Raw genomic sequence first — 14666 nt, 5'->3', positions numbered from 1 at the left:
ATCTGATAGTCGCGGAGAGGCGTTACCCTGTTCCGCGGATTTTGACATTTTATTGCGTTCTTATTAAGCGCGCACAAATGGAACTTTCTCACCCACATAAACGAACCTAATGAACACATACGGAGGACGAAGTTATAGATCATTATCTGAAAGTCGCGGAGAGCGTTACCCTGCTACGCGAAGCTACTTTGTGTTCTTATTGCGTTCTTATTAAGCGAGCACAAATGGAAAATTTTGGCGCACTTAAGGAGCACATTTGGGGGACGAAGTTGAGATCATTATCTGATAGTCGCGGAGAGGCGTTACTCTGCTCCGCGGATTTTGACATCTTATTGCGTTCTTATTAAGCGAGCACAAATGGATTTTTTGGCGCACATAAACGCACATAAGGAGCACATATGGGGGACGAAGTTGAGATCATTATCTGATAGTCGCGGAGAGGCGTAACCCTGATCCGCGAATTTTGACATCTTATTGCGTTCTTATTAAGCGCGCACAAATCAAAATTTTTCGCGCACATAAACGCAAAGTCTCGACAAGTTCGGCGATGGTCGCCGAGACGGGGGGGGGGGGGGGGGGTAACGGAGCTCCAATAGACTACAGTTCAGTTCAGTCGTTCGTTGGAAAGATCCGTTAGTTTGCGAAAGACTCATCATCAGAGACTGAAAATGTTGTATGGTCTTGCAACTTGTCTACTGTCGCACAGTAAATTCGTACCTGGTAATACATTAAAATTTAGATTGAGGAAGACTAAATCTAAGAGTTTAACTTGAGAATCATAGCATTAAACAACTGACTGGGATAATATGTAACGAAAATGATGTAGCGTTTTCCTACATTGCTATTAAGTGTGCGGTACGGGACTAATGGGATTAAAGTGAATAGAACATTCTCCACAAATGGTGTGATTTAAAAGCTTAGATTTATGTAATTATTGTGTTTACAAAATATGTCACAGTAGATTGAAGAAAGGTAGTTGTGTTTACTTATAAGTTAATGATATAATTAGTGTGGTTGAATTTATATTGAGAAATAAATTCACTAACATGTTCATGCATTCAATTTGCAACTAATAAACCAGTTATAATATAACCTCGTTTCAGTCATTTTATGATTTTGACGATACGTCAATGATTTAAATTAGACAATAATTCAAGTAATAATAAATAACACACCACTATACTCTGTCCAGCGATCTGTGTAGCAAGTTAACGTGAAGAGTAGGGGAGAAAGTGAGTGGGCAGAGCAGAGCAGTGTGAGCTGCTGCAAACAGCTGTATCTGAAGCCGCGTTCGTTCGCCGAGTCCTATCGAGTCACTACTTCCGCAGACAATTGTTTTCGTTTGCTTGCTCCAGAGCTTCTCGGGACAGAGTGTAGTTTCAAATATTTGCAGAAGCAGCCTTAAAATAAGTTTTTCTTAGTGTACTTTAATCTGTAGATGCAGGAGTAATTATCCTGTTTGTGCATAAAGTGGATTTTAAACGTTACTACAGCGCCTTGAATAACGTAGTGTGGAAAACTGCACAGTTCTGTGCGCTCTGGCTGGTTCCACTCGAAAATGATCCGCTAGAGGCGCTGGTGTTGAACCCGGTGCTTGGTATTCGTCTGCTTATAATGGAAGTAAATGGAGTTTTCGCTGCAACGTCTGATTCTTTTACATGAAGCATTTCTATGAATGTGATAATTGCTATGATATTTGGTACAGTGGTCGCGAAGATATTAACGAACATTCTAGACAGTCGACCACGTCCTGTTAATGTCATACTTTCGTTAATAATACGGGAGAAAAAATACGTGTGGAATGCTCTTGGCAACTAAATTTTTGTGTATGAATTAGGTTCATTATTATTATCATTATCATCATTTCTTTTAAAGATATACACACTGAAGCATTTGTATTTTGGATATTTACTGTCTCTTTTCTTCCGATTTAAACTAATTGCGGCGATGATAATAATGATGATTCCATGAAACGACAAGGGGAACCCCACAAAACTTTCTTAGTGCCATCGTCATGAGTGTAAGGAAACTTTCAAACCAATGGGACAAGCGACACGGGATGTTCACACTGTCACACTAGTGACACACACTTCCAGACTAAAATAGCATTCATTGCACATGAGGGTCCAAACAGCAAACGACACGTTCATATGGCATATTCACGTGCTACTTGTTACTTCGGTTGGAAAGCTCCTTAAAGGAAGGGTGCTGAGACCGAAGCGACGTGCTACAGGGGGAGTTCCCAACTAAGTTACAAGCGACATGGTGCCTTCAGTCTATTGGCAAGCGTTCGCTGCAAATTGTGCGAACAACAGATAGGCGACACGAAAAACTGCACATTACAACAACAAATCTAGGCGACATGATAAGTCGCACTTGTCGCTTTGTCGCTTGTGCGTCGCTCAAACTGGGCCATTTCCTCAATAGCTTGCAACATGTTGCCCTGGTTTGTTGTTTGTGCATGCGCGATGCAATGAGTGTCTTGCTTTAGGGAGATTGCGCACCAAAGCGAGAAGGGGCACGCGACACTTATCGCTTGAGGATTTCACCAACCGAACGCTGGCCTGTGCTTCCAATCATGCCGCTACGATGTGAAATGTTGCTCTTGATTGGCTCGTTTCCAAGCAACATATGTCGCTTCGGTGTGAAAGTTGCCTTGGACAGAAGGACCCGTGTCGCTTTGGTGTGAAATCCTCGTATCGTTTGTCGCGTGTCACTTTGGTGTAAAATCTCCTGGAGGAAACTGTGCAGTCAGAGCTTTTGTCCCTACGGTTCGAAAGGCTGCATTGATTACGGACTGCTCGCTTCCAAGCGACACTTGTGGTTTATCGCCTTGGTATGAAATATCTCTCAGGATACTATTTATATTCTAATAACATAGAAAAATAAAACTCTAGTACACAATCCAACACCTGACGTCCGGAATCACTTTGCGATGTTTCTTCTTGTGTTACGCATGCTATTTATTTATTAATTTTATTTTACTTTTCTTTCCAAATTAATGTCTTTTCGTGACTGCAAATCACTCCACAAATATAACTGTTTCCATCAGTTCACGTACCGCCTTTCAAGACAAACAAATCTACATAATATATTCCAAAAACTAACAAAGCCACATTACTTTCATAAGAAAATTAGCACCGACATTGATTGCACTGCCATCTATGTTTCTCATCCATCTGTGGACCCAGTTTCTTGGGTCGTTTTCCACACTACGTTATTCAAGGCGCTGTAACGTTACCTCACTTTTTTGTCATTTACTAAATTAAGTGCAGGGGCAGCAATAAGGGTCGTCCAGAGTAGGCCATTATCTTCTCTGTGGCCAGAGTCCACCCAAAATCAGGCTGGTCCACTCTGTCAAATTGAAGTAGGGAAATTTCATGATAAAAGTACATTTTAATATATTTGGTCCGCCCAAATCTCTGACAGTCTTGCAATAGTTTACCCACACCAGAAAGTCTGGCACTATTGCTGATTGTGTATTCTACGCACAAATTTAGGTATTAGTTTCCTCTTTTACCATTGTAACTTTATGAACTTACAGTCTTAGTGGTTCAAAATATATCAATCTGCTGTTAAAAGATTATCAATTCTTTTATTTCTTATTTTTAGGCAGATGACGTTAATAGAAAAACAATAATGTTGATTAAAATATTTGCGTCAAAGTTGCTGTAGGCTTGTGGTAATGGCTGCAACTACTTCACCTCCCTACCCATTACCTCAGTGGCCTGAATGGAATGACAATGACATAATCAATGAAAAATGGGATTCAGATGTTCTTCCACCCACAAGTGCTACAAAAGGAAAAGGACCTGCCACTGTTTCTACGGTATTCTTTGAGCTTTTTTATTATTTAAAATAATTTTTAAAAGTACTTTCAATAAGTTAATTTCTGAACCTTGTTATATGTCACAATTAGGGACTGATGAGTCTCTGGTTTAATTTTTATAATTAGAATTAAGCTAATTTTTACATCTTACAATCAGCATCCATGGTTTCAGAGAATAATGGTTCAAATTTAGTCATTCATTTTTTTTTATTTTGTTCATTAGATTGGATTTACTTTTATTCATGAATCACATGTTTGCACATACATGCTGTGATGTGAGACATGTCGACCAAACTTTACAATGGAATACTGTTCTACAATGCAGAATATACTTTCGCTTATTACAATTCATTGATTGGAGAATTTGTAACTTTTTTACTAAACTAGTGAAACAGGTTTGGATCCATTAAACCCTCCCTTTCACTGGCTTACATAAGATTTTTTTTCTGGGGGGGCTGGACTTGTAGAATTGGATGGTGCATCCAATTTTTTTTTTAAACCTAACAGTGTCACAGGAAAGTTTTTCATTTTGGGGGTACAAATCCACCCTCCCCACAACACACATATATGCACATACATAATATGGTAACATGGAAATTCCATTTTAGAATAGCACACAGGGATTTCCTTTTTTTATTATTTTAAAAAGAAATAGTTCCTTCCGAAACATATTTTTATTAATAATAATTGTCTTAATAAGGTTACAATTAAGTCATGCAATATTTCATTTAATACAATATTAATACAAATAATGGATTTATAAAGCTCTAGACGTCATTCTGAACTCATTTCGAATGCGATGCAATGGAAAAATTAGAATTTTGTCATGTGAAAGTAGTGAACAAAGATGCATCTATTCATTTTAATATAGAGTGCAATTTGAAGGGGTGAATAGGAGGGATTTCTCCCTCTGTCTTGGACCATCAAACATCTGCTTATGAATGACACATCTCAACCAGGGATCATTATTTCCAACGCAATGGATATGTAAAGCATATTATGCAGCCCCTTCCTCCCCCCCGTGTTCGCCAGTGCTCCCTTTATATAAGTTATGCATTGGTAGTTATATTGGGTTAGGAAAATCATGAGCAATTTAGTGATATATCAGTTTTGCTATCACTGATAGGGTTCCACCAATAATAAATATGTAACAACATTGTGTTTGATAATTGTAATAGTAATGTACTTTACTGCCTTGAAACGGGTAATACTTTTGCTTGTGATGTAGCCTCAACAGCCAGCATCTGAGAAAAAGTTCTTTGAAGACCCGAGTGGAAAAGTTAAACTCCCGTCCGTTCTGATGGTGGCCCAGTGGAAACGTTTCAGTGAGTTCATGAACAATATCCAGGTGTATGCTGAACCACCTGAAGGCTTGGATTTTGTTGCTGTGAATAAACATCTACTGCACAGTGATGTAAGTATTTAGAAACTTGTTCAGTGGAACTTCACTTGTACATTCCTAATGTGCCAATATCTAAATATGTAGCCATGTAGTTAGTGTTCTCGCCTTTGATGCAAGTGGTCGTGGGTTTCATCCCCGGTGGGAGCTCCCAAGATTTCAATGTTGACCTAGCAACACCGGGGAGCTACTTGAAAAGAAAAAGCCAGAAAACAGCAGGGACGCTACTTGATATGCTGACCAGACATCTCCCAATAAAAAAGCCATTTGGCTGTCAAAGGGCTGTTCTGCCATGGGCAGTGCCGGATCTACAACCTGCAAAACCCCGCAGTGCGGGGGTGCCCAGACGCAAGTAAGCCTTTAGGGGGGGCTCAGCCATTGACATAGTAGAGGGTTCGTATATGCGAATATAAAAAATAAACGTAGTTACTCAGAGGTAGAGAAACAAATACAATATCACAGGTAAAGTTAAAGTTCCCTGTGCATGTAGCACCGTGCCATTGATTTGATTTGAATTTAAAATTTTGGGTGCGTCAGCACTTTGGCTATTTTGCACCCGTCACATTATACGGGGTCCAGCCCCTTACCATAACTCAAATAGCATAATTGCAGTGTCGTGTTACTAAAATATTAAAATTTTCTGACTTTTGTCAAAAGCTGAGGCTGTAAAGGGGCACTCAGCACACACAAGGACAAGAAAACAGGACAACACACACAATTATACTGGCCGTAGGTCCAGTCGCCAGAGCCTCGTTCGTCTGCAAAATGCAGTCCAGGGTGTACTACGTGGAAGTGAGGTTGACTTTTGGGCGCCTATGTGGAAGGTCGCCCCTTTCACCCATAGCACCGTGCCATGAAGGCACATTTAGGATATGTGGGGACAGGGTCCCACATATTTTCGATGCCGGACATCTTGGAGGTGATGTAATCAGCACCATGCTCCGGCTGCATTTACACCTCCCCCCCCCCCAATGGGTACCATTTGATTTGATGCTGGGTGGACCCTGGATCAGCTTTTTGCAGGGACAAAGCCAGAAAAATTCCGACCTTACATCAATCAGGCTACAATTTCATGAGAAAATAGTGTGATATATGTATATCACATCACCACCGGTGTCGAAACGGGGAGGGAGGGGCATAGGGGCCTGGGCCCATCCAGTTCTCGTCTGACCCCCTTATAAGGGGCCCAATGCATATCTTCCAACATATTGCATAACTTTTGCACACAACAGGTGGGAAATTACACAGGATTCTGCTCTGAAATGGGCAGAATCAATAATGTTGGACTGTCACTCAGTTTGAGGGTGTTTCTTGTGTCTGTGAATTTACTATTTCAGTATTTCCTTTTTCAAACTGACAATGAATTAAGGAAAACGCATGCCATATTATAAATGAATATGTGGGAGAATAGAGGAAGAAGCATGGGAATACTGCAGTCTTCATGCTCTTGAATGAGCCAGTCCATTGCAAAATAGGCTCCTATGTTTCCCTTCGGAAATGTCAAAAATCGCTCACCCAGATGAAAATTTTATCTTGGGGCCTTCCTTTTTTATGTAAATATGAGAGAAAATATTAAACTCCTATACAGGATTGTAAGAATAGGTATTATAAACAGAATATGATAATAAATTCTCAGTCAAAAGTTACATGTAAAGTATTATCTTGTATAATTAGAGTGGTGCAGTGAATTTTATGTCCAGCTAATAATGTTCGATGTACTCTGATATATATGTTTTGTTATCAAATACAATTACTATTTTTCAAAGGTTAATTCAAGTGTATTAGGAAAAAGGACAAGGAAAGAAAATTGCCCCTTTTCCTGCAAACAGAAAGAAATCAGTATTTATGCTTTACTTAGCTTTATCACCCCCCCCCAAATCTCTTAACAAATCTGCACCTATGCACATCACCCCTTCCCATTTTTTAAAAAAAATTGAGTTGAATTCAATATTACGGCCACTAATATGATGGACATCTGCTTGGAACACAGCAATGTGGTTCCCCCTAAGCCTAACCTGTTTCTATCATGACCAATTGTATCCAGCCTAACTCCTTTACTTTTTATAGGGGTGTTAACAGATTTTTGAATCACCCTGTAGGCCCTCGTGTCAACATGAGATCAAGAATTACACACACAGACATTATACAATGTGTATATATATATATACACACACACAGACACATACAGAGCATTCTGTGACATTCGCTACGAGACTTCGGGCCGCTTGCTGCTGAGTCTCGTAGCGAATGTCACAGAATGCTCTGTATAATTGTGTGTGTGTGTGTAAAGGTAGGTAGAGGGAGCCTTTGGTAATATTTTGCTGGGGGTCCCAAGATTTGTAGATCTGGCACTTGCCATGGGCCATCAAAGGGCTGTTCTGACATGGATTTCTCTTTTTAGTTTAAAAATGTAGGGTTAGTTTGTGATGAAAGAGATTTGAAAATTTTGTTCCTCTCTTTGCTTCCAATACCCAATTTTTTTTTTATTATTTTTTTATTTTTTTTTGTATTGACTGAAATGTGGTGTTCTAAATTTCATACACAAATCATTGATAAGTAGAAGAAATGTCTCCACAGCCTTAACTTTACCATAAAAATAAGATTAAGCAAATAGACATGTATTGCCTATAAGCCAACATCTGTGGAAGAGTGGTTAGCACAGCATGCTATGGTGCCAGGGGTCCTGGGTTCGAATCTCAGCCTGGGTGTTTTTTGTGAGTGTCCCTTCATCAAGTCCATCACATCATCTCTCATCCTCATCGTCGCAATTAACCAAAAGTGGCAGAAAAGCTACGCTAGACAACAAAAATCAAATCAATATTGACAGAGTGCACCAAAGAGGAACATCCCAGATTGGAAATCAAACCTTTGGTAACCAGGTCATGTGTTGCACAACTCACATTGTTATCGAAACTGCAAAATTTATTTATTATATACTTATTTTGTAGACAAAAAATATTGTGATTTTTTTTTTTTTTTAGAGTTTTTGCTTTAAGTCAACTTTATGCTAATCAGGACTGGACCTACAGTTTAAAAAGTGGGATGTGAACCACTATGTGCTTCCACCAAGTATTGAACCCAGGATCCCTTGATTACAAGTCAACAATATTACCACTATGCCGTCGGGAAGGCACATTTGTTGTTTGCACTGCTTTTCAACTGAGTCATCTACAAATGACCTTTACAATAAATATAAAGTGCAGTGGCGTAGCGTTATAGTACCCCCATACGCCCGGCGTTTCCAGATTTAAAATTTCAAAAATGCGTAAATGCTGTGAATATAAAGTAAAACTTGACTAATTTCATATATGTTTGACCTTCATGGCATTATAATAGCTATTTTTCGCGATCCGCTTGCAACGCTCCACTCTCAACACTCGTTCTAGCATCTTTTTTTCAATGCCTTTCCTGGCCGGATGCCGAGCAGGTTTGGCGTAAAAGACTCTATATTCCTTGCTGCCTTTCTGGAGGGAAGCTTCGATGTCTACAGCACGCGCGTAAATGCTCTCTCATACGCCAGCGTACGGAGCAGCAGAGGTCTACCGTGATTGGTTCATTTTACCCTTCCTGCCTTCTGAAGCAGACGACAGCGGTAGAATTCCTACCTGGTTCTTCGCGCTCATGCAACTCGTGCTATGTGATACTACAGTACAGAATATTGACTGACGTAATTTTACCAATCTCAAATATACCACTTCTTAATGACCACTGCATTGTATAATTTATGACACGAACAGCGATGTGCATTAGAAACTAAAAGATCAACACAGTTTTTGTCAAATAAGTTGGTGAAGTCCTCGTGTTAGAAATTCAGCGTGTGGCTGCTCTACCACTTAACCCGCAAAACTATTATTTTTTTTATTGTTATTATTTTTTCGTTATTATCTAACTGCTTAATATTGTGTCAATGGAAATGTTTAGCATTCATTTGAAAACTCTTAACATCGAATTGTCTCTGGACAAAATTATTTTAAAATGTTTATCAGCATTCTCAAGATGTAATAAACAGTGGTCTGAATTACTAATCGGCACTGTTACGTCAGTAGAGTGTACGATATTTGGATCATCCACCCACCTCCGTGTCAGAGTGCTTTGCACAGTGTGCCAAGATGACAGAGGTCCCTGGTTCGAATCCCAGCGTGAGCACGAGTGTTCTTTGTCAGTGTCCCTTCATCAATATTATCACTCATATTCATATTCGCAATTAACCAAAAGTGGTAGAAAAGCGAAGTAAAATAAACCAAATCAATCAGTAGTTGGATCATCCACAACAATGACGTCTACTGTTAAGCAGAGGTGCTTGTGATTCAGATAGGTGTTTAATGACTTGCGTCATGCAGAAAGATATAAAAAAAGGTATAAAACACCAGAGTTCAAAACATTTGTGGCATAGTGAGGCATCTAATTTTCTAGCTAAAACATGCATGGATGATGTTTTATTGAAAACCCAGCTGACTTCAGGCAAATAAACAATACATGTGGGGACTAATACCATAAGTAAATTATTAAGCAAGAAAGGGTTGACCCTTCCTTCGGACTTGGCGTTCCCACCCGAAATGTCCATGCTACGCCACTGATAAAGTGACAGTTATTTTACTTATTAGAATTGGATGTTGAAATGTTATTGTATGAGAAAATTTCATGTTCATCCAAGTTGATATGAATGAATAATGAACATCCACATTGTAATTTTAATAAACAGAGGAATTTGATGTAGTGTACTGCTAAATTAACTATTATTTTCATAATAAGATAAAGAAATAGCATAATAAGTAGGGGTAGAATTTTTATGACCTAAAATTTTAGAAAATGTGCCCTTATAACTGGACTGTTACAAACATCAATATGTAACATATGCTGAGATATTTTCACATACGTACTATTTTTAGTTCACTTTATGGGCGCTGAGTTGCAATGCACAATGAATACTTTCTGTAAATTTTCAAATAAAAATGAAAAAGATTTTGCTGCAGTCCAAAAAAAAAAAAAGTCTAGTGAACGTGGGAGTATGAACGAATCCACTTCGTAAAGGACTGTATATTTCTTGAAAAGGCGCAAATATACTGAATATGACCGAAAATCCATCAAAATATGTAAAAATGTTCAAATATACCAAAATATGCCTTTAAAAGTGCCTTAATTTAATCAGTTTCTTCGTAATATGTTTAGGGAACATCACCCTTACCTAAAAAAAAAAAAAAATAAGTCATGAAAATTCTAGCCCTAGTGATAAGTATTTAGTATTGTGAAAAATATAGGAAAATCTCAAATTTTCTCATGTGTATTTTGTCTTGTTGTTTGAGTAGGTATTTGAGTCACGCACTGTAAAGTCTCACATAAATAACATTGTTGTTGTTATATTTTCCGTAGTTGGTGGCAGAAGTAATTTCATCCATAACCAACCTCTATCACATAGCCAACATGGACCCTTTTCCTGTAGAGGGCGAAGGCCCTAATTTTGTTCCAAATGCTGGGCCCATCTGGAGGCCGTGGCACCATGTCTACTCAATGTGTAAAGCAGGAAAAGGGCAACCGCACAAACCATTGATTAACCCATATGGGAAGTATGTGGTCCGACTCTTTCACTTGGCAAGTTTCACATTTTTCTACCTTTGAAAAGTATTTTGTGACCAGACATATTTGCATGTGTTATTTATCTTTTTTCAGCCTAGGAATAAAACATTTGAGGTTGCTGTGGTCCAGTTGGATAGGTGTCTGACTGCCGTGCAAGAGGCCAAAATTCGATTCCCAGTCCGATTCAGGTGGGACTTTTTCCAGCAACGTCCCTACGTGGAGCAGCTCTGGGATTCACCCAGCCTCTGTTAAAAGGTTAATTGGGAGGAGGGAGTAAAGGTGGTGCTGATCGCATGATCTCCACAAATGGCCAATGCTGTGAATGTGTGGAGTCCTGTATCTACGTCCTGTCGACCTTTGTGGCATTATGGTGAGATGAGAACAGCACGCTACAACAACAGGGGTGTCAAGTTCGAATCCCAGCCTGGGCATGGATGTTCTTTGTGAGCATTCCTTCATTATTTTCATCACTCCATCAGCCAATGAAATCAGGATGTGCGTGAAGAACTTTGAAACTACGGGAAGTGCATTGAAGCAGAAACCGACAGGTTTCAGATGTTGGACCGTGTCATGGACGATTTCTGTCGTACATTGTCCGAGTGTCAATGACAAAATGGTGGTCACCTTTAGAACGAAATTTTCAAAATATGAACGTGACTGCATATTTTGCAAATGGCAATGTTTAAGGATGTAGTTGACGTGTTTGTAGTTTTTTAAAAAATAAAACGTAGTGTTCATTTCGTTGTTTAAAAATCAATGTGTAACATGTGCTGAGATATTTTCACATACGTACTATTTTTAGTTCACTTTATGGGCCCTGAGTTGCAATGCACAATGAATACTTTCTCTAAATTTTCAAATAAAAATGAAAAAGATTTTGCTGCAGTCCAAAAAAAAAAAAACCCTCGAGTGAACATGGGAGTATGAACGAATCCACTTCGAAAATGACTGTATATTTCTTGAAAAGGCGCAAATATTCTGAATATGACCGAAAATACATGAAAATATGCTCTTATCACGTAAAAATGGTCAAATATACCAAAATATGCCTTTAAAAAGTGCCTTAATTTAATCAGTTTCTTCATAAGATGTATTTCTATACACCCCTTATTTTATTTGTACCCAATGAAAGAAACAAGCATCCTGATTTTTTATTCGTTATTTTGTTAGGGTTGCTGGAGAAAAATATATGTGGATGATTCTGTACCATTTAGTGAGCAGGATATATGCTTGCTTCCACTTACACCAGACAAAAATCAAGTATGGCCACTACTTATTACGAAGGCTGTTCTGAAGATAGCTGCTCTCACGTCCTCAGAGGCAAAACTTGTGGACTGCAGTGTTACTTCATGTTTGACGGGTTGGCTTTGTCAAGAAGTAGATTTTAAGTAAGTTGTACTATTACTACTATTGTACAGTTCAGTTTTTGTTGTTCTTCGTTAAAAGTTTTGCTGATTAAGTAAGTCTAATTTTGAAAACAAACTAGAAAAGAGATTCAAATTAGATAGCATAACATAATTTCATAACCTGGTCTTCTATATTGCAGCGAATGTTGGGAGTCTTCGTCCACATGATAAAATCAGAATAAGTTGTTCACAAATGAGATTTTTGCGGTCCTTAAGTAGAGTTGCCTTACAAGTCAAAATTAGAAGTGAAGAAATCCAAAATAAGTGGAAGGTCAAAGCAATGATGGAAGAAATTAAGAATTATCAGATAAAGTGGAATCAACATGTTCTGAGGATTCCAGATAACCGTTTGCCTCGAAAAGTATTGAATTACAGGTCAAAAGGAACAAGAAATTTATGAAGACCATATCACTGATGCAGTGATCTATTTTTTGGTTGCAGAACAGGCTTTTACCCAGACCTCCAAGAGGAAGAAGAAGAAGAATTTTATAAATAACTTCTTGGATTGTTATAGCTTCAAGAACCACTCAAAACAAGAGAGCAAACACAGTCGCAACATACCATTTGACACCGAAGGAAGCCTTTTGCCTGGACATTACCTGCACCCTTCTCTCTTCACAAAACACATTTGTAGCAAGTGGCAACAGCTAGCACACTGTTATATTTATCTCCCCAAATTACAGAAAACGCACACACACACAAATGAACATGTCTTTGTAAGATGATCTGGATTGTAAAAGACAATCGAAACTTTACAATCCCTATAGTTAGTGCCAGTGGCGGTGATTGGGTTCCAGAACTAGGGGGCAGGGGTCCCGGGTTCGAATCCCGCTCAGGCTTGGTTGTTTGTGAATGTCCATTTATCAATTTCATCACTCATCCCCATCTTCGCAAATTAGCCAAGTGGCACAAAATGCGGAGTAAAATAAAATAAATCAATCAAAACCAGGAGGGGACAAGGTGCCAAAACTTGTGGGGGGGGGGGGCAAAGACAGTATATTTCCCTTTGTATATAGGGTTTAGCATAGTGCGGAAGCAAAAAGGGGGGTAGCTACCCCCCCTCGCCACCACTGGTTAGTGCATATTTATTATTTTCTCTTCAAATGTTAACGGCTTTCTATTCTGACAAAAACATGCTTATTTTGTGGGTGATCTAAAAAATAAAAGCCCAAAAGACCCCATACTGATCTCTTAACTTGTGATCGCCTATAGAGACTGGAAACAGCAAATTATGATGTATTATTATTATTATCATTACTACTACTACTATTTTAAATGAAGATGTTATAAAATTTTATTTATGGATCCCAAATATATTCAGGTAATTCAGAATCATCATCCTTTCTAGAAAGATTCTCGATCTTTTCTGCAGCATTAAGTTTCAAAGGTGGTGGCTTATCCCATTTGTGAAAAAGGGAGCTTCATAGCAAGTCAATATTGCCATTCTCGCTATTTCATTTCTTGCAGCATTCTTCTGAAATGAATGAAAGCTTCTACACATTCAAATCTTTAACGAGATTCATTGTCTAACTGTTTCGTTATTGTTGTTATTAAATTTATTCCATCATTCCAACTTTAACGTTAGTCAAACTAAAAGTAAATATCTGATGTAGGAATGTGTTCTCCTGAAACGTTACATCAAAAATTGTATTTAAATGTGCTTGTGATATTATTTCCCCCAGGCAGGTGCCTAATGAAAAATTGTGGCCAGTCTTCACTTCCCATTTGCCCAATTACAAATGGCCACCACTTCCAGAAGAGGTCGTGGCCGACGGAAGCAAGAAGGAGGAAAAGAAAGTCGAAAAGGGGAAGGGCAAGAAGGATGATAAGAAAGCCGAAAAGGGAAAGAAGGAAACTAAAGGCAAGGGAGCGGAGGCTGCAGGAAAGGCATCTCAAGGAACAACCCCTCCACCGATAACTCATTATTGTGTTGTAATTGGAGTGTTTGCAGAAATGGAAGAGGTATGGATCATGTCACACATAAACTTGAATTAATTTGGAGCTTTGTGATATGCAACATAGGATTCAATTATGGCTGAACCAATACTGATGGCAATGTATAGATATCGGTTGATATTAGTGGTATCACTATCAGAAAATATCTGTTGGAATCAGTGGCGCCAACTTTATGGGCCAGTGTGGCTCGAGCCCACCTAATAATTTGAGTGTTCATATATTTTAGGGATGGGCTGATATGAAATACCAATAAAGTACTGATATACAATTTACTGATCCGATATAAGATCCCAAATGATACACGAAGAACCCGAATGGTTCATTGATCTCCTTAATAAATGTGTGTTTTGGGGTGACTGCTCTAAATTATAAGATATTTATAGAATATCAGATCGGTAAAATAATTGATAATTTTACTGATAAACTGATACAATGATATGCCTATATCAGCTGATACCAATGAATTTGTCCCATCCCTAGTATATTTCATTTTAGGAATAAA

General features: G+C 38.6%; 1 protein-coding gene across 1 annotated transcript in view; it reads left to right on the top strand.

The window, feature by feature from the left end:
- The first annotated feature begins 888 nt into the window (after nt 1-888).
- LOC146003785 (androglobin-like) overlaps nt 889-14666 on the top strand; it is a 90205-nt gene continuing 76427 nt past the window's right edge. The window contains exons 1-6 of the mRNA XM_083142200.1: nt 889-972; nt 3613-3829; nt 5058-5243; nt 10599-10817; nt 11973-12190; nt 13891-14170. Of these exons, the coding sequence (XP_082998326.1) occupies nt 3686-3829; nt 5058-5243; nt 10599-10817; nt 11973-12190; nt 13891-14170 (1047 nt within the window). The 5' untranslated portion in view covers nt 889-972; nt 3613-3685. The remainder of the gene's footprint in view (nt 973-3612; nt 3830-5057; nt 5244-10598; nt 10818-11972; nt 12191-13890; nt 14171-14666) is intronic.

This window comes from Lepisma saccharinum, chromosome 20 (assembly GCF_977018435.1).
Source record: "Lepisma saccharinum chromosome 20, izLepSacc3.1, whole genome shotgun sequence".
NCBI lineage: Eukaryota > Metazoa > Arthropoda > Insecta > Zygentoma > Lepismatidae > Lepisma > Lepisma saccharinum.
Note: the sequence above shows the minus strand (reverse complement) of the source record. Positions and strands in the feature narration are given on the sequence as shown.